Source organism: Copadichromis virginalis, linkage group LG19, assembly GCF_057382275.1.
Source record: "Copadichromis virginalis isolate Kocher_CV1m ecotype Utaka linkage group LG19, C_Virginalis_male_GT1.1, whole genome shotgun sequence".
NCBI lineage: Eukaryota > Metazoa > Chordata > Actinopteri > Cichliformes > Cichlidae > Copadichromis > Copadichromis virginalis.
The window spans coordinates 2,339,317-2,359,965 of record NC_140636.1 but is presented as its reverse complement, the minus strand read 5'-3'; the positions used below and the strand labels follow the sequence as shown (position 1 = coordinate 2,359,965).

Here is a 20,649-nt window from a genome sequence, read left to right as displayed (position 1 = left end):
CTTTAACTGATCAAGCACACACATCCACACATGTGCAATAATACTAAGTGCAATAATCCTTTCTGTCATCGTTGTATTTTTACTCAGTTGTATATAGTATTTGTATTTGTATTCTATTTTTATCTTATTGTATATTTATTTTATTTTATTCTACTGTATATAGTATATTATTTTATTCTATTCTGTACAGTTGTGTACTGTATTTATTCTTATTGTATTCTAATTTTTGCCTCATAACTTTTGCACTGTCCACTTCCTGCTGTGACAAAACAAATTTCCCACGTGTGGGACTAATAAAGGTTATCTTATCTTATTTATGATCAGATGTCAGAATGTTTTATTTACTGGATGTTATTCTCCTCCAGTTCAAGCATTTTGATGTTAATTTAATTAAATTAAGTTTGTTTGTTTTTTAGTTTAGTATAGTTTCATTATAGTGTCAAAAAACAACAACTGTCACCTCAAAGTGCTTCAAATCTCTGCTGATACCATTTAGACCTTCTTTCTTTCATTGTATTAAACAACAATAGAGCATAGACCATGGAGCAACAGCAGCAGACTGAAACTTGACGTATGTCATTAAATTAGAAGAACAGCTCTATTTAATGCTTAACTGAAATCGCCAATAAATTATAATGAATATCCATCCATCCATCCCGGCCACTAGGGGGAGTAGCTTATAAACCAACAACTCCTCCAGCTCCTCAGAATGTCGAGGCTTTTCCAGGTCGGCTGAGAGAGATAATCTCCAGTGTGTCTTGGGTCTACCTCCCCTCACTGATAAAAATGATCAACTCAATCACTGGTGAAGTCCAAAACCCACAACAAGTCAGAAATATTACCAGCAATGTAGACCAAGTTCTCAGTGTGATTGTACGCATGTGGAAGGTGCATTAGGGGAGTGGGATTCCCCATATACCCACAGCACTTTCCACAGGACATGGTCATATGCTTTCTCTAGGACCACAAAGTGTAACTCCTACTACATACCTTTGAGAGGATAAAGGTCTGGTCTAGTGTTCTACAAGCAGGACATAAACCGACTGTTGCCCTGAATCTGAAGTTAGAGTAATGGACAGCCTCTCTTCTCCAGTATCCTGGCATAGGCCCCTAGTCCCCAAAGTCTGTTTCTTCTATAGAAGGTTGTCTGTGGGACGGAGGATATGTTCAAACTCGTCTTTCCACTGCCTGACTATATCCTCAGCTGAAGTTGGCAGGACCTTAACTGCATTATGCATGTTTGAGCAGAGCACTGCTTTCGCCTCCTTATTCACCTCAAAGAATTGCTTTGAGGTGACCGGTAACTACTCCCACACCTGAGTTCAGCAATTTCAGCCATTGCCAAACCTGGCCTGCTTTTAATTGTTAGCTGCCTCCAGAGTCTCACAGGCTAACCAAGCTGAATAAAACTCCTTCAGCTTGACAGTCCACTCCCATTCAACAACCCAAGGGTGCCGGAAAGCAACCCTCTTGTCCTCTGGGAAAACCAGGCAGCAGGCCGGGGGATAGACAGACCCTTGTTGTTTCCTCAGGCTACACCTGACCGGGCCCCACAGGCTAAAGGCCGCCTACCAGGCACTCTCCCTGGGCCCCCAACCCAAACTTGGCCTCAGGGTGGGGGTGTGGCAACTGTATCCTGGCCAGCGTGAACTGATTGCTTGGTTTTCTTCATTTCACAGGAGTCAATGAATTGCTTTTCACCTGGCCTTCACCCAGGACAACTTTGCCTAGTGAGACCTTACAGAAAACAAAGCCCCTGACAACACAGCTCCAAGACACACAGTCCTCTACGACAGTAAGGTGGTTTTCACAGAGGGATAATGATCAAAAACAAATACACTACGGAGAAGCAAAAACATTCAGATGAAAATGTTTTTGTTTCATGCTGTTCTTTGTTTTACTCCTTTGTGTCTGTGGAATTCCATGAAGAAGTTTAGTTTGTGATATTGAGTGACAACGATATTCTAGACAATGACCTCAACTAAAGACAACATTGTACAAAAGTTTAAGGCACTAAAGACAAGGTGAACATCTTGTCTGTATAAATGCTGTTGTGTAAGCACTCATCGTCCTAGCTGCATTCCTACTGTAATTACAGAATTCCCTTCAATGCTGAAAATATGTTAACAACAGAAGTCAATGAAATTCAAAGCATTCTAGCAATAATAGCGGTTTCTACCATTTTCCTCATGAGGATATTCAACTCCAAAGATACTGCAGCGGCGAAACACCATCTTATTTTCTGTCAGCGTTCCTGTTTTATCAGAGAACAGGTACTGAATCTGACCGAGGTCCTCGGTAATGTTGAGAGCACGGCACTGGATCCTAGAGTCCAGCTGTTTGTTGTACAAGGATAGGTCGTTGTGGATGAAGTAGATCTGGCCTAGTTTCACAATCTCAATGGACACATATAGAGAAATTGGGATCAGCACCTGTTGAACAAAAAGCATTAATCCTTCTAAAAACTTCAAGCACAGGTTCCTGTGATTTTACACCATCAAGTTTGTGTCATTTTAAAATTGTTTTGGTTATCCTAGAAAAGACCACACTAGCAGCAAATGAGAGGCCCAAGTCTGAAGTTAACATACCTGCAACACAATGACCATAGTCCAGAATATATAGAATCCAGCCAGGGCAGGAGGCGTCTCAGTATCGACCTGGAAGATGGATTCTTTAAAGCTGTTCATCCAGAGGCCGTGGCCTGAACACAAATGAAATCCTTACTGGCCATTCCTCGCTGCTCTTATCGGCAACATACAATGTGCACTATTACAAAGTTTCCATCAGAAGAATACTGTGACCAGTCAAAGCTGTTGTCAAGTGAGAGCTGTGATACAGCAGTGTCAGTACAGACCTATAGCAGCAGTCAGGCACATAACGAAGAGTAGGACCACACACCAAAGGATGTCTGTATTCAGGTGCTTCTCCAGCTTACTGCGCTTATACCTCGGCCCGCTGTTGTTCATCATGGCTTTAGTCTCATGACCTGAGTCCATAACAAGAGAAGAACACAGCCATCTATGAAGACTTTATCTGTTGAAACTACATAAGCAAGACGGGAACAGCACTCTTTATTCATACACAAGTCAACATGTTTTACAGCCTCTAAATCTTTTAACGCAGCTTCCTCAGTCGCTTTGGTCAAACTCTGCAAAGTAATAAGTGATAAGTATGTACAACTAATAACATTGTTTTTGCTGTAAATAGTTTTTAATATTGAGACATGGCAGCTTTTTATTAACTAAAATTCATGAAATTCTAAAGTGGGAAATCAGGTAATTTGTGTGTTTAAAAACCATTAATAAGGACGTTTTGAGGAGCTTTTGGTCTACTACACTTTGTCAGGCAGGTCCTATTTAAGCGATTTCTTGATTGAGAACGGGCATGGCTGTAGTCAGGCCTTACAGTTATTACTGTAGGTTTTTACACAGGGCCATGTGGGTTTGGGTTTTTTCCCCTTAATAATAAACATGTCCATTCAAGTGTAAAAAACATGTAAAAAAACAAAACAAAACAGGAACTCGGGCAAACATTTTTTCACACAACTGTAAATGTCTTCACTTCCTGTTACTCTACAAGACAGAGCAACTTCCAACAGTCAAAATTGAATCGAGTCATTACCAGTGGACATTTTCGCCAAATCTTTGGCAAAGATTTTCTGGTCTCTGGCTTTTCTTTGATCATGTATGGCATCGAGAAGCCAAGATGAGACTTATTATGAACAGTGGCTATTTATAATTGTCTTTTCCTGGAACAGTTTAAGAATACAGATCAACAGAACGTTGACCCTAACCCTATTTATATATTTATATTTCACAAAGTAATAAACAGTGATGATTCCTGGGCGTGGGGTTACCATGGACAATAAGTATGAAAAGACAGATGGAGGCACTGGTACGGTTCCCATATAAAGCCTCGAGCTGGACGTTTTCTCTGTCCCAGTCTTGGTGTTTTAAAGCTGAATGTGATGAGCCAGGGACGGATCTGCTATCGAAACTGCAGTCTCATGGATAACAACTTGTAAGTGGGAAATTCTCCATTTAGAATGAGCATAACTTAATGTTCTGTTTAGTATGACTTCGAGCACATAAGGTTCAAGTAAAAGAGATAGCTAAACCACTTTTACCACATAAAAACTTACTATAACTAAACATACAAGTTTTTCAAATAAAAAGAGTTTATGATATCTCGAAATCTGCTTGAGCCACACTTCTCCAGTTTTTCCATCGTCAGGACGTTAGCCCTGTTGTTCTCAACTACCTTTGGTGTTGACTCTCAGTGGGAAATTTTGTGCATACGAGGTGCAGATGTTCCTGTAAACTGTTGCAGCCAGTTGGTTGTGTATTATTGGTCTCCTGTGGCTGAAAGTTCACACCAGGTAAAAGTGATGGAGGATTTAAAATTTGGAAAAATAAAGGCATTCAAAAAATGAAAGACCTATATGCAGACGGCATGCTGCTCACATTTGATCAGTTATGTATAAAATATTTAATACCCCCAAAGCACTTTTTTAAATATTTACAATTGAAAAACTATTTGTCATCAAAACTGCAAAGGATTGCTGAACTTCCACCATTAACAAAAATAGAGGAGGCATGCATTAAGAACACAAAAGGGAAAGGTTTTCTCTCTGTATATTATAATTTACTGATGCTTTCCTCCAAAGACTCAGCAGCAGATAAACTGGATGCTTGGAGAAGCGAGATCCAAGAGGACATAGATGAAAACAACTGGAACCAGGCTTGCTTAAAAGCACAAAAACAAACAAACACACGCTTTAAACTACTGCAATATAAATTTCTCATGAGAACCTATATAACACCTGTCAAGCTTCATCATATGTCCAATGATATTCCGGATCTGTACTAAATGTTTAGTTGAAAAAGGGACTCTTCTTCATTGTCTATGGGAGTGTCCTAAAAAGATGTTATCAAATATCTGTCCGAAGTGTTTAGGGTAAAAATCCCTTTAAAAGGAAAACTCTGTGTACTTGGAATATATCCAAGGGAATTTAAGCAATCGGGGGAAAAAACTAAATTACTGGACTATGGATTACTTCAAGCCACTGCGCTATGTTGGAAGAGTATGGATGCTCCCTCCATGGGACTCTGGAAGAAGGAAATTGCAATCTCTCTAGGCCTGGAAAGACTAACATATATTGCCAAGGGCAAACACTGGGACTTTGTGAATATGTGGAAGCCATATATGGATATTTTAGGGAGTGGGGATGAAGGACATTTATGAAAAAGAAGGGAAGGAAGGGAAAATGTTGTCCATCCTAACCCATTGTATTTTTGTATTACTGTGAGAACGATGCTCATTTCTACATTTGAATGTGATGTAGGCAGGTTTGATGTATGGATGGGTGTGTGAATGTGAGGGTGTTCAGCATTTGTTTGTATTGCACTATAAAAAATTTCAATAAAAATATATGGGAAAAAAAACAAAAACAAAGTAAGAGGCCAATATGCGCAAATTAACGAGTAAAATGTTGTGTTGAAACAACATTTTCAGTTTTTCTTATGAAAAGAAATTCCATTTCTTTTATGGATGTAATTTGTTTTAAACTTTGGAAAAAGCCAGTGTAACTGTTAATGTTCAGATGTGACAAAATAAAACTGCAAGCTTACCAGCATAGACTACGATGCCTACCACCGTTTCAGTGTTGCGTATGGTGCAGCTCCTGAGCAACAGGTTGCCACTATGGAGGCCTACACGAACCCCATTTGAGTGCTCCCTGTGAAACAAAATACACACACAAACTCATACAAAGACAAAAACAGTTGGCAATACAGTGAATACCAGCCTCTCTATGAGCAGTGCTCATTTTGACCACTTGAACTGGAAACTAAAAGGCGGTCTGAGGAAACCCTGACACATGGATATTGACTCCGGGAAAAGTAAAAAGGGCTGACATCAAATAATAAAAAAAGACACTCACTTGTCAAATTAAAATATTTGCCGTACAATGTGTTCCTAAATAATCCAGCCAGGCAGCTGACAAAAGTCTATTTTTGATCGTCACCGTGTTTCCACGACAAGGTGACATCAACTCCAAACAGACAAATAAACAAATGTGTTAAAACACTCGAATAAAAAGAGACTCACATGTAACCTCTAAACCTGCTGAGGTCATTGTTGGGGTTCTCACACTCAATACGACTGTGGAAACTCTCAGGAGTGAACTCTTCTCCCTGCAACACAGACACTTTCTATCAAACATGCAAATAAATACATGTAGAAAGTCAAGTAAGCGAAGACACAAACACACAAAAGAAAAGACTAGCACACACTGTTGTGTAAGAGTCCCTCTTATTAGTGGCATTGCTGCAAAGCAACAGCTCCTTTGTGTGCTGCGAGCTTCTATTCAGACTGTTGAGATTTGATAGTTTCTGAAATGTTCCACTTTTTCTATTGATAGAGTCACATTGACTTTGAATGGAGAGACCAACCTCTCTTCCCTTTAGGCTGAATTTCTCCCACACCATTTGTCCTGCAGACATTGTTGACACACCAAACTGAGCAGCATGAGTGTGCCTACAAAACCACCTTCTGTCACGATCCTGGGTCTTCTGACCCAGCATTTTGACTTTTAGTTTTTCTTTTTATGTTTATGTTTAAGTTCATTAGGTTATCTAAGTTCATTTGTTCCCCTTGAGTCTTCTACCCCTGTGTTTTAGCCTCCCTTTGCCCTTTGTGTTTCATGCTGTTTGTCTTATGTTGTCAAGTTTGTATTGTCATGTCTGCGTCTCATGTTTCCTCTTTTATTTTGAAGGTCCATGTCCTACGTCAGTGTAGTCAGCTTTGCTTCCTTTGTCTCGTTAGTGTCAGCTGTTTCCCCATGTGTTTCCACTTCCCCTAATCACCCTTGTGTGTATTTAGTCTGTGTGTTTCGGTTCATTCTTTGTCAGGTTGTCTGTTATTCACGCCATGTTTCATGTCCAGGTTTTTCATGTTGTTTGTTTAGTTCTCCCAGATTAGGTTAATGTTAGTTTTATTTCAGTTTGCCTTGCCCTTTGTTTGTACCTTTTTTACCAGCCTCATTAAACGGCTCGTTGTTAATTCAAGTTTTGTTCCATTTTGTCTGCATTTTGGGTCCTCTACATCACTCCATACAGTCTGCCTCTGCCAGACTGTGACACCTTCTACGGTTTTTGAGTTATTTAAAAAAAAAACTTTCACCAAAAAAAAAAAAAATCTGTCAGACGTGTCAAATGTATTACCTGCAGTGGGAAGTCTGAAACGACTTGTCTCTGTTTCAGGTTGGTCTCCCCATCTAGGTTGGCAGTTTCAATGTAACAAACCCCATGAGGGTCAGAGGAATACAGCAGCAACATGTCAGCTGGGATAATTTCATTACAGGACAAATGAACAAAGTTCCCAACTTGAACATTTTTCCAGCACTGGTCAACGTAGGATTGCTGTGTGCTATGGGACAAAGAGAGAGAGAGAGAGAGAATTAAGTATCAATCAAAGAAAACAAGTTTGTTGGCACCTCTTGTGGCTGTAATCCCAGAACCAGGTGGTGGACACCGGAGATTAAAGAAGCCGTGCCAATGAGTACCCAGAGGCTCCAGCACCCTGCTGACAGGTACCAGCAGGCCAAGCAAGACAGCATCTCTGGCAAAAACCTTCGGCCAGATGATGGCAGAAGACTTTTTGGTTGGCTTAAAGCAGTTCTGCCAAACTGTCAGTCAAGTCAGGAGGGGTATTCTAAACACAACATTGAACCGTTCGATACAGTGCTTTCGGTTCGGTACGCATGTGTATCGAACAATACAAAATTTTAAATTTATTTTATCAACTTTTCTTCCGACGATGCCGTCTGTGAGTGCTCAGTGGATCTGCGTTCGACTACTGCGTCTAGGCTGCACAGGATCTCATTCAGATCTGGCGTTTGGAAGTATCTTGGTTTTCATGTGACACATGACCCTGAAGGTAAGCTGTCATGGACTAAAGTAAAACAGTATGTTGGATGTGCCACGCAATGCTCAATTCTTGGAAACTAGTGCGTTAGCGCAGTTAGCTCGTTAACGTGTTGACGCCGTCCAGCCCCACGCACGGGGCGATCCGCAGTAGCTCGTTAACGGAGATTTGCCGTGTTGTGGCGTTAACGTCATTTCAGATTAACGCTGACAGCACTAGTGGGAACACAATGAATATGACTGCACATTTACTCCGACATCCTCCTAGTGCGAAGACAAGTGGAAGCAGACAAAAACAACAAGCACGCATGCTACAAACTTTACCCGAGTCATTTAGACAGCCGTTAGCACAGGATTCTCCTTATGGGGACCTGATATGTTTAATATGCTGCTGAGAATATAGCCCAGAAGAAGCGTATAGTAGAGCTTTTATTTTGGAAGGAGACATTTCTCTGTAATAAACTCTCTTTTCCAAAGATGAGTGATTTCTCGATCCGATTTTTTTTTCTCATTATTTTTTTGTTTCAGCAACATTAAATTTAAAAACTGTACTTATGAGTTAAAATACATATTTATAATTTTAATAAATGACAAATTAAAAAGGCATGAACTTTTTTTTTTATCGAAAAGATATCGAACCGTGACACCAAAGTATCGAACCGTGAATTTAGTGTATCGTTGCACCCCTAATATATATGTGTAATGAAAAATGATTATTTTACATGCACTCTTTAAATCTGCGGTTTATTAATTGTCACTGAGCAGCCGTTAGCTTTAAATCTGATCTCTCTTCTTTCCTGCAATGTCTTTCTTGCAACTTTGTCCATCTGTTAGTGAAGTAATCCCTCTTCTCTCCTTAGAAATACAGCAGCTAGACCTTTAGCTAGCAACACACTGTGCAGCAAACTGCACACAGACAATTCGTCGTTTGGTGATGTTGAGCTAATATTAGAAATGTTGCATTTGAAATGTTCTAACAGTTAAAAAACTAAATGTTGCTCCCTCCAAGCTCACTCTTCTTCTGTGGGGCTAGATGCTGAAGTGCAGCAATCACAACTTTTTTCTTTTCTTTTTTTTAGACGAGTACTTCTGACTACAACACCTTTGCCCCACTTTAAGCCCTGAGTATAAACTATAAATGATACAGCTGAACTTAAAGTAATGACTTGTTTTGTAAGTGTGAGGAGTAGAAAGTACAGATACTTGTGTAGAAATGTGGGGAGTGAAAGTAAAAAGTTGTCAGAAACATAAATACTCAAGTAAAGTGCAAATACTTGAAAATTAGTATTAGTACTTAGTAATCAGCAGAAGTGAGTAACAAAGTTGAGTTTATTTGTGAATACTGTAAACGCTGCTTTCTGTAAAACCCACTGTCATGTTTTTTGTCAAATATAAGTTACATTGTTAGAAGTTACTTATGAATATTTCTGAAAAGTTAAACATCCAAAGAGTTGTTGGACTTGTCAGTTCCTGTTTTGTGGAACCTGCTTTAGTGGAAGTCTTGACCCACCTTTGACCACATCTGGTTTAACAGCACAGAGCAGGGTGAAATACACTAATGCATAATTTCCCTGTAGACTACAATATAGTTGATATGTACATGTTTTTAGCCAATGCTGTGATATTTCAAGGTTCATCTGTGACCATAGGAACTGTAAAAAAATTAATTAATACTATATTACCTACGAATATATTACAGCTAAGTGACTGAAGTGCTTGACATGACAAAACATACCATCTTTAAAGGGACCAGTATATTCAGGGCCATTATAATAAAATTGACCCTACCTGCTGTAAACACGACACAGAAGCCCATTGATCAAACGATCAGTCTTAAACCTGCGGGAATCTTCGCAGATATCCTTCAGAGCTGTTAATGACAGCACCAGTACAATAGGAACCAGAGCGATCTCTGGCTGAAAGGCTTCCACAACAGGGACAAAGTTTAGTGCAGCAAGGAAAATGAAGTGGACGTTAGCGAATCGGTGGAGCTGCTCAAAAACATTCTTGGGCAGAAAGGACAGAAAGGAATACTTTGTTGTCCGGATCTTGTTGCTTTTATACAGCTGTAGGAGCTCCTTCAGTTCCTCATTCTCTGTGAAGGAAGGTACCACGGTCCTCTTCATCCGGTGGTGCTCCTTGGTAGCATGAGGGCAGGATGGTTGCTCCGTGCTGTTCATGAGTCCACTGTTGCAGCCGATAATGTTTGTCAATTTGTCCCTAATCGTAAGCCTTAATTTTCCATGACTGCATACAGCTCTAATCTGAAAAATATTCTCCTTCAGCTTTTATTCTGTTCTTTCTTCTTACTCATCCTGCTGTAGAACTGTTTTCCTTTTCCTATCATACCTATCACGGCTGTGGAAGGCAAGGTGGGAATGATCAAAAGACAGCTGACAGTCTTACAGAATTCACTGCCACTCCTCTAAAGGGAAGCAGTGCTGTAAAGAAACTCAAAGTTCAAGTTTTACAACTGCCAGAAAACACAGATCAGATACACCAGACAGCAGAGTCACAAAGCAAAGATTGTTTCCTGACAGTCCCCTTAAGATCAGATGAGTCCTTGTCCACTGAGCAGAAGGAGTTTTACATTGTTTTTCTATGTTTGACTGTAAAATGTGAGATCTACAGTGCAGTCACTGGCAGCACCCATGTCCCCATTGGCAGAGGTTACAGAAACCATCTATTTTTTAAATGTATATTGTGACTGAGAGCCAGGCTCAGCTTTTTCAGACCTTGGTTATATAAGAGACTGAGCATGTCTTCATTTGACTGATGAGAGTGCAGTGAAAGCTTTCAGCGATGAATGCTGTGGTTGCCATGAGCACAGGATTAAGAAAGCAGTCAGAGGGCTTGAGCACTGTCACTGCTTAGCTTTATAAGATTTGCACAAATTAATACTGCTGCAAAAACGGCTGATTGTGGGCAGAGCAAACATGCAAACTCCACACAGGAAGGCTCGACCAGATGAGCATTAGAATACAGAAAGCTTCACTTCCTGCCCAGCTCACACCTTTACAGGCAGCACTTTAACAAGTTCATTCATTTAGTATAGCTGAATGTCCTTAAAACAAAAGAACTCCTAACGGACTTCATGAGGCACAGACAGGTGGGAAGCAACAAAGTATAAATACTTGGTTACTGTACGTACATAAAATTTTGAGCCATCTGTACTTTACTTTTTTCTGCTAACTTTTTACTTTTACTGCCTACATTTTGAAACAAATATCTGTACTTTCTACTTCAAAACAGACTGGTTACTTTTGGTTCAGCTGCATCACTTACAGCGTTTATACCCTGGAGTTAGAGGGCCAGAATGAGTGCAGGTGTCCTGTTGTGTTTGCGGAACTACAAAATCTAGCTAGCGGGATAGAAGAGGAAGAAGTATGAGGGGAGTGATGTTCTTTTTAAGTGTCAGGTCATTTTAAATTCACCGTTTCTATCAGCTCAACAAACATCAGCAAACACACAAACTGTCTGCAGTTTGTCGCACGGTGTGTTGCTAGGTAAAGGTCCAGTTGCTGTATTTGACAGGGAGAGAAAAGAAAGAGCGCTAACTTCACTCAGAGATGGATCATACGTGGGATTTGTTTATTATCTGTTTTGATCATTTTTCATATTGTGAAATGTCCTGCATACCAAAATATACAAACTTGTGTTATTGAAATGTTGCATGAAAGTACTCAGAAGTACTCAGCAATAATGCAGAGAATTCAAAGTAAAGACTGATACGTCAATGGGACTTCTTCAATCTCAGCTGACTGCAGGTTTCCCCAACCTGATAAACAGGACATTTGCACAATTCACTGATCACATTAACTTGGTGGACCAAGACATCAAAGGGAGGATATGAAAAGTGGCAGGTTAGCCTTCTTAGACTGTGAGATTTCCATCAGTAATGGGGGACATCTAAAGCTGACGTGTACAGTAAACCTACACATACAGGTCAGTATTTAAGGTTTGACTCTCATCATCCACTGGAGCACAAACTGGGAGTCATCAGGACGCTACAACACAGAGCGAACACCATCCCCACAGACACAGCAGCCAGGGAGGCAGAAGAACATCAAGAAGGCCCTGAGTAAATGTGGTTATCTCAGCTGGACTTTTGTCAAAGCTGGGAAGGCTCCTAAAGAAAGCTCCAGCCGATCCAGGAGAGACAGACAACCGCTGCCCAAGAGAAAACCTGCAGTGATCCCGTACGTGTCAGGAGTATCGGAGCAGTTGAGACGCATTTTTTCTAAACACCGGGTCTCTGTGGCTTTTAAACCCCAAAACACACTGCGCCAAACACTGGTCCACACCAAGGATCGGGTCCCCCGACACAAGCAGAGTAACATAGTTGTTAAGTGCCAGGAGGATTGCCAGGATTTATACATCAGGGAAACCAAACAACCTCTGGCTAAGAGGATGGCACAACACAGAAGAGCCACCTCGTCAGGCCAGGACTCTGCAGTCTATTTACACCTACAGGCCAGTGGACACTCTTTCAATGATGAGGACCTTTTACTGGAGTATTTTCTAACACAGGTATCTGTACTTCTACTTAACTAAACAAAGTCTGTACTTTTGCAATCTGTGCTCCTGTCATTATAAATAGAGAACGGGTGGAATCTGTCTCCACCTTCAGGATTCTGGGCACCCACATCTCCACAGAGCTTAGGTGGACCCACAAACACCATCGCCCTGGTAAAGAAGACCCAGCAGTGGCTGCACTTCCTCCGTGTCCTGAGGAGGAGTAACCTGGACCAGGAGCTGCTGCTGGCTTTCTACGGCTCTTCAGTGGAGAGAGCGTGCTCTCCTCCTAGGGTGCCTGGATGTTTGTTACGCAGGAGCCACAACTGAGGCCATCGCCAGCTCCTCTTGTCTCAGGAAAACCAGCGCCATCACAGGCGACCCTCACACCCCGCCCACCACCTGTTTGATCTGCTGGACTCCGGTCGGCGCCTCAGGTCAATCAGGTCCCATAGCTCCAGACTCACTAACAGCTTCTTCCTCTGGTTACCAAACACTATCCCCCCACTCCCCACCCCTGCCCACTCATCTCACCAATCTGAATCCTGATGATCTGAGTTACCCTCATCACTCAGGCCGCTCACATAAGGACTCCTATTTGTTGCACTACTTCCAAGCAGTATGCAACTTTTTCTCTAATGTGTGCCTCACATATCCCTCTTGATTGTAAAGATTTCTCCTGATTGCTATTTATATTTTATTCCAGCACAGCTGGTGTGGGGCACCCACTATTTCGCTGTAAATGTACAATGACAATAAAGGCCTATTCTATTCTATTCTATTCTATTCTAGTCCACGGATTATTCTTATCTATATTAATGCAAGTAAGAAAATTGCATTTCCTGATGAACTGGTCCTTAAACTAAAAGGTTCACTTACCCACAGAATACTCGAACTACATTGTTGTTAACCTTCTTGTCAAACAAGTAGCGTCTGAAGTCTTCCAGGGCATCTTTGATGGCGATAATTATGAGAACCACCAGCAGAGGAATCATAGTAATTTCCTTCTGAAAGGCTTCAACCACTGGCACCCAGTTTAGCAATGTCAAGAACAGGAAATAGAGGTTTGCAGCCCTACAGAGAGAGGAGCAAATTAGTACATGGAAGTAACAAAATATAGTCACTGCAGTAGTGAAGCCAAATGAGTGGTGACCAGTTATAATGGATGTGCTGTACTGGATAACCAGTACGGATCTTCTGTTAATCCAGTTTACATATCAATTCAGTTCAGTTTCATTCAATTTTATTTATATGGCACCAACAACAGTTGACTCAATTTAATCCACAAAGACTACATTGAAAAGATGTGTAATAGACAAAACATATCACACAGCTAACAAAGAGGTGAGCCTCCCAGAAGCTCGACATTATCTAAATCTCAAATTGTAAAGAATTTAAATTCAACCTCTGTAGTAACTAAAATTGTTAAAAGTCAGGAAATCAAAGAAATGAAAAGTACAGTGCTGATAAGCAAAAATGGTTTTTTATATATATATATATATATATATATATATATATATATATATATATATATATGTTTGAAAAACAAAATAACTGTCAGGTCTGACCTGTGAAACTGCTCGAACAGATTCATGGGAATGAAAGTCAGGAAGGTGTATTTGGTAGTGGAGATTGCATTGCTTTTGTAGTTTCTGGATACACGTTCATAATCCTGTTGGTGACGCCCATTGCGGGGAAATACCGTCCTCTGCTTCCCACAGACCCTCCCCCGAGGGCTGTGGGTGTCCAGCAAGCTGCTGTTGGGCAGCCCATCAGAGTACCAACCCCGCCTTGAGTCTCCTGCTAGCAGCTGCCGACAGCATTGCTGCACCCAGCGCAGCCGCTCCATCTATGCAGCAGATGTGCTAGGTAGGCTGTGAGGGTACCGAGGCCAGGCTTTTTATGGCCTTTGGCTTCTGTGTGCTTTACGATGATCTTTTACAAAGTCACCATCCTAGAAGGAGAAACGACAAAATTATTATTTTACAGATTAGAGTTAAATGTCAATTGCCTATGTAATATTCTTGATATTTATATTGAACTACTTGTTTATATATATTACAAAATATAAGAATTCGCTCTAAACTTTGTAATATATTGTATTGTTTAATTTGTTTAGTGTGTTACTGTTGTTGTCTTGGAGCAACTGTAACATGCATCATTTCCTTAGGGATTATTAAAGTATTCTGATTCTGATCAAATCCAGATTTTGTGGGTGTAACGTAACACGGAGTGCTGTGACTGTGTGAGTTTCTACTGATAGTTAATCCTGCTTTAATCAAATCAGGAATCTAATCAAGACTCAGTAAAACTGAATAAGAATATAAGCGTTAGAATTTAATAATTCTGATGTTTAAACCATTCAAACCTGTGTGTGTGTGTGTGTGTGTGTGTGTGTGTGTGTGTGTGTGTGTGTGTGTGTGTAAAGATTTTAGGTTCCTTATGCATGATAACCAGATGAAGTCAATTTTGAGTGTATTGTGTTGATAAATACAGACGTTCACATATTGACTGAGTAAAAATATAGATGATAAAGGAAAACTATTTCTTATCAATGGGGTAAAAGCATAATGCCAACGATGTGACACCATGAGAATCCTGCCATTAAAGAAGTTCCCCTTATGTTTCATGATGATACAATGTCAGTTTGGAAATACACGGAAACTCTGAGCATCTAAGAGGAGGCCTGACATGCTAGTAGCACATCTGAATGGCAGATTTATTGCCATTTATTGCCACTGCATCATTCCATGTTTGGCACTGATCACCACCTGCACTCATGTATATATCATGTATATATCTATCCACTTAGCACTTTTAATTCTTATTTTTATATTTTTATGACAGTATGTTTGCACTGAAGCACCGCAGCAATTTCCTAATGTTGTAAACCTGCTCAACATTTGGCAATAAAACCCTTTCTTCTGAACAGCAGAGGATCTCAGTTCCCCATTTGCTGTATAAAAAAGTATGAAACATTAAATAACACTTTTGAGTGGAATGACTGGCACATCTACACTCTGTACCTGGATGTAAAGCTGGAAGCATTCCTCCTCACAACAGCAAAATGATACAAAACGAATAAAACAAGCTGAAGGAGGGTTCGCAATGATAGCGAAAAATGAAAACAAACAAATAAGCAATATAATTTTTTTTCTTTCTTTTTTTGGTTCAGCCAATTCAGGAAAACACTGAAAAATTTGTTGAGACAATGTACAGCAAGATGATGTGCAAGCTACTCCAGAGGTTAACTGTAGGAGCGACTTTGGCTGATTGTAAGTGAAGAAGCCGGGCTGCCACCAGCAGCAGAGCGCCTGCTGCCCCGACAGAGAAAATGTGTGTTTATTTACTTATTAATGCATTTTAAATATGTTGAAATGTTTTTATTCCTTTTCTAAGTGGACTCACCTCAAAAGCACGCTTTTAGTTGCACGTTATTGCTTCAACATCACAGATTGTTAGTTCTTATAAGCAGGTCGTCATCCAGGCCTTAATGTGTTTCAGACATGTTTCCAGTTCAATCAGTGTGTGTCACCAGACAAAGCTGGGTGTCATCTGCATAGCAATGAAAATGTGTGCTATGCGTTTGAATGATACTGCCTAAGGGGAGCATGTGTAATGTACATTATTAGGAATTAGGCCTAGCGCAGCACCCTCTATAATTAAACTTAGTGTCTGGAGGAGACTCCTCCTTTACATGAACAAACTGGATTAGATATTAGCCATCTGTTAGCCAGATATGATTCAAACACGTTAGCTAATGACCTTTAATATGCTCTGGTCTCTGTAATAAAATATGATGGTCAACAGTAATAAATGCTGTACTGAGGTCTACCGAGATAAGCATAGAGATGAGTCCACTGTTCTTGCCCATAAGATCATATTAACATTCACTAATGCTTTTTGTACTCTAATGAGTTCTAAAACCTCTGCAGATAATCATTAAGCTGTTTGATAACTACTCTTTCAAGAATTTAATTGGGCCAAGGCTGCTGGGTAAAGTTATGGCTTATTAAGTGAATGGTCTGTGGTATGTTGCCCATTAATAGATATAAATAGGTCATATTTAAGATTGAAGGATTAATTAATGGTAGAACTCCTTTGAGCAGTCTTGTAGGAATGGGGTCTGAAATACACGTTGATGGTTTGGAGAAAGTTAATTACTGAAGTTAACTGGATGATCCGGGCATGTTAAGGATTATTGTGAATTATTATTATTAATCCTTGTGTCATCCTTAAATTCTGCATCCTTTCCACACCTTCCTGAAGAAAAATGTACACACACAAAATCTACCATAAAATCCTCATATAGCAATATTTTTTCTACAAACACTCACACACAGACACACACATCCTCTCTCAATCCATTTATCTGTTTCTCTCAAACACACACATATTCAAAGCCCATCAAATTTGTTCACACTTCACAGGTTCTGTTATTGAAGTTATCAGTGTTGTTGTGGTTTGCACAATAAATCTTTCCAAATCACTCTCGGGGCTCCCTGGTGGTCACACGGCTCCGTAATATGACTGGCAAAAATACAAGAATGTCATACATTGGGAAATGATTGAAACTGGTGGAACGCAGTAAAAATGTCAAACACCACCACTTTTCTTTGAAATGAAACCCTGACATGACAGAATGCATGGTTTTATACTGAACAGGAGTGAATGGAGCGTTTTTGTCCAGAAACGTGTGGAGAGCACTAGACAAAAAAATAGTAATGCAACCAAATTAATTGTGTTGCTCATCTTTGACATGTCCAAGACTCTAGTCGCCACCAATACCCCATCACCAAACTATTTATTATATGGAAAATATTTTGGATTTTGTGAGTTTTTTCAATAAAATACTAACAATTCAAATGCTTAAACTGGCATTTAAATGGTTACAATCCTGAAAATAATTTAATGTTTGATCACTTTGAAAAGGGCTCAGTTTAATTGATTTGTTGTGTGAGGGTTTTATGGCACATTTTGCTGTACACGCCAAATGAAAAACAAAAGGCCGGTGAGGCACAGAAGGCACACGTGTTATTATTACTCTCACGTTGTAACTTTCACTGTAACTGTAACTCATTTAAACCCTACACTGCAACCTTCTACGTGACCTGACGTGCACCTCCACAGAAATGTAGCTACACGTCGGGTCACAGCACACAGAAATGACTTTAAAGGCGTGGAAGGTTGCGGTGTACGGAGCAGTTTCCGGTTACGGAGTTAGGACGTCGATTTCCCGCAGAAGTCTAAATCAAGCTTCAGCTTACTATGGTGTGCACGTCCTGGTGCGAACCATACAGCGGTTTTTCTACACTACTTCTGCAAAAATAACTGACCCGTTTGCGGCCTTTCCAGAACATGAGTTGTGGTAATTGTTTTAAACAATTGACCCTAATGACCATCGGTTTTACGACTAATAACCTTTACACCACAGATTAATTAAGTCCCCATTTAAGTCTTTACAGCACCTCAAATAGAAAACGAACGTTTACTGCACGGCACCGTTAAGCCACGCCTGTTTGCACAACTTAGCCCGGGTTGTTTTTTCAGAAGCCCGGGGTCTTTTGGAGTGTAATTTTTTCATAGTTAGATGCCTGGCTGACAACTGTATAAAACAAAAACTACACACAATATTCGAAGCACATAGTGCACACTGTGGGAATTTACGACTGTGCGTGAATCCCCCCTAATATTGGTATGATCCGAGCTCAGACACTAAGTGACTGAGCGAGGGGGCGGGGCAGCTGCTGCCTGCGAGTGAGCTGTTGGAGAAACGCAGCCAGGCAGACAGAGGAGAACTGAAGTTCGACCAGGTACCAAAGCAAATCATTCGTACTGTACAAATAATGTAAATATGACGGTGCATCATGAAAGATATCAAAGTGATCACTTGACCCATGTTACGTTACTTGCTCTTCAAGTGAATCAACAAATGAAAAGCCGAACAACAACAATGCTGTTTCTTTAGAGAGTCTTAGCTTACACGTGTGTTTATTTCATATTTTCAGTTGTTTCCCTCCACGGCTAAATAAATCGGTTTCAGTAATGCACTGATATACAAGAATGGACATAAGGAGCTTCTTTCAAAGAAAAAACTCTGGTAGATGTTATTTTATATATTATGCTTTGTATGTTGTTCAGTATATTTCTATGCAAAACAAGAGGAACTTCAATACACAGCAGTATATTCACAGCTGAAACCAGATATTTACACTTTATGGAAAACACAAGAACATTTTTTTACTGCACAACATCAATTTAGAGTAAACTTGTTTTGTTTTGGATAAATAAATATTGAAATATCTTTTGAATTAGTTAAATGTCAGAATAAAGAGAGACAGAGCTTCTGTTTTTATCACTTTCATCAAATGTAGGAGTACATGTACACTAAGTTTATTGTTAATTAATAAGAAACTGCAGACGATTCCATTCTGAGCTGAAGAAGCTTCTGATAGGTTAGTAGAGTCCATGTGAGTAAACTGGTGGCACAGCTGTGGATGCATATAAGGCAAAACACAGAGGCTGTTTCTTTGACATGGGAACATCAAGAGATGTCAACCAAAACACCAGGAACAGAACTGTGGAGCTCCATAAGTGTGGCTCAAGTTTGAATACAATTTGGTGCCATTTGCAATTAAGAAATACAGACAGTTTATCTCTTTACTCTTAAAGTTAACAAATATGTTTTTTATATTTATCTAAAAAATAAACATTTAGTCTGATTTGATGTTACAATTAAAAAAGTGTTTTTATCTGAAGAGTCTGTAAATATCTGGTTTCAACTGTATATTTGATGATGTTGGTGTTTGGCTTGATTGTCAGCACAGAGAGAGAGATGAACAAGAGCAGGTGAGACACACATGTTAGTCAAATGGTTGTTTACCAAAAGTATCAGCGTATCACAGGTCCTCATGTATCTCGTACCTAGTGTTTCTTTTTAGGTTTGTTAGTTTTCAACTTCTACATTTATTAAGTTCTGCAGCTTGTTTGCACAACAAGGCTAAATAATTATATAAACCTTTCTCAATCTAAATATTGGACTTTGGTAGAATTAAAAAATAAGTGTAGTGCAGGTCTATGATGATTTTTAGTGCTACTATCATCTAGTTCTGATTCTGGTTCTGTCTTGGTTAAGTCCTCAGTAGTCCTGATTTTGAACTGTTGTAGTCCTGTTTTAATTCAGGATCAGTTCTGGGTCTGGTTGAACTGGGGTTTAGTCCTCGTGTCTTGATACAGCCAGACTTTGTTCTGCCTTGCTGCTTAATTAAAAAACTAGTTTAAGGTGTCCTGCAGATGTGATATATATTTTTTCCTATATGAAGTCATTCTTTTTTGAACAAAACTCAAAACAGAGCCAATTAATCTTTCTTTTCTTTTCATTAATCCCCCCATCACACATGCATACTACCATTTAAGGCTAAGCCCCGGGTGTATCAATGTCTGCCTCTGCTTAGAAGTGAAAGAGACTGTAAAGACTTTAAACGACTCCATACTCGAAGTTGTGGAAACAGCTTTAAGCTACCACAATCAGCTGTACACTCAAGCTGTGTTAAGCGATTACACAGAGGTATCGATACTCGGCCAACTACAAAAGAAAGTGTCTCCGTCCAGCAACTTAGAGGCCTACAGTTGTTCGTTGCTACTGTAATGAATGGACAAAGTCCCCGAGTGCGTTCACGCCTCTATCTGAAAAACAGACATTTTTCTCCAGCAGTTATCGACAGAAAACACGTACCTGCTGTTTATTTCCTCACGCCGCCCAATTTTAAGTTACTACCAGCAGTAAATGCAGCCTGTAGATTCGGTCACATCGTCGACAGACAGTACCGAGAAACAAAGCAGGATGTGAGAAATAGTCGCTCAGCCACGAAACCTTTCGCTCTACAGCGGAGTGTCGTCCAACCGAATTCCCAATGCAAAGGCACAAATGTCATATTGTCTTCAATGGCAGGAGCATGTTAGTAGCTTTAACTGAAATAGTCTGCGAACCATCTTTAATCTATGAACCAGGGGGTTTCCGTTTTTTCATCCAAATGATCTGACGGAAGTACTGTGGGAATTCCCTGAAAATGTTTCCACATTTTCAGCGGTCGCGGCTACACTACATTATTAGGCTGTCATCAGTGTGACAGTTTTACTCTTGATATATATCCGCATAAAACATTTCTCCTGGGTTTTCTGTCTATTAACTATTTGCTTGAACTCTTTG

General features: G+C 40.0%; 1 protein-coding gene across 1 annotated transcript in view; it reads right to left on the bottom strand.

The window, feature by feature from the left end:
• atp10d (ATPase phospholipid transporting 10D) overlaps positions 1–20,641 on the bottom strand; it is a 42,275-nt gene extending 21,634 nt beyond the window's left edge. The window contains exons 1-9 of the mRNA XM_085442537.1: positions 20,176–20,641; positions 14,009–14,394; positions 13,320–13,514; positions 7,224–7,428; positions 6,109–6,194; positions 5,631–5,737; positions 2,855–2,986; positions 2,589–2,701; positions 2,180–2,432 (exon numbers count right to left, since the gene is read on the bottom strand). Coding sequence (XP_085298663.1) covers positions 2,180–2,432; positions 2,589–2,701; positions 2,855–2,986; positions 5,631–5,737; positions 6,109–6,194; positions 7,224–7,428; positions 13,320–13,514; positions 14,009–14,289 — 1,372 coding nt within the window. The 5' untranslated portion in view covers positions 14,290–14,394; positions 20,176–20,641. The remainder of the gene's footprint in view (positions 1–2,179; positions 2,433–2,588; positions 2,702–2,854; positions 2,987–5,630; positions 5,738–6,108; positions 6,195–7,223; positions 7,429–13,319; positions 13,515–14,008; positions 14,395–20,175) is intronic.
• Between the last annotated feature and the right edge of the window lie 8 nt (positions 20,642–20,649).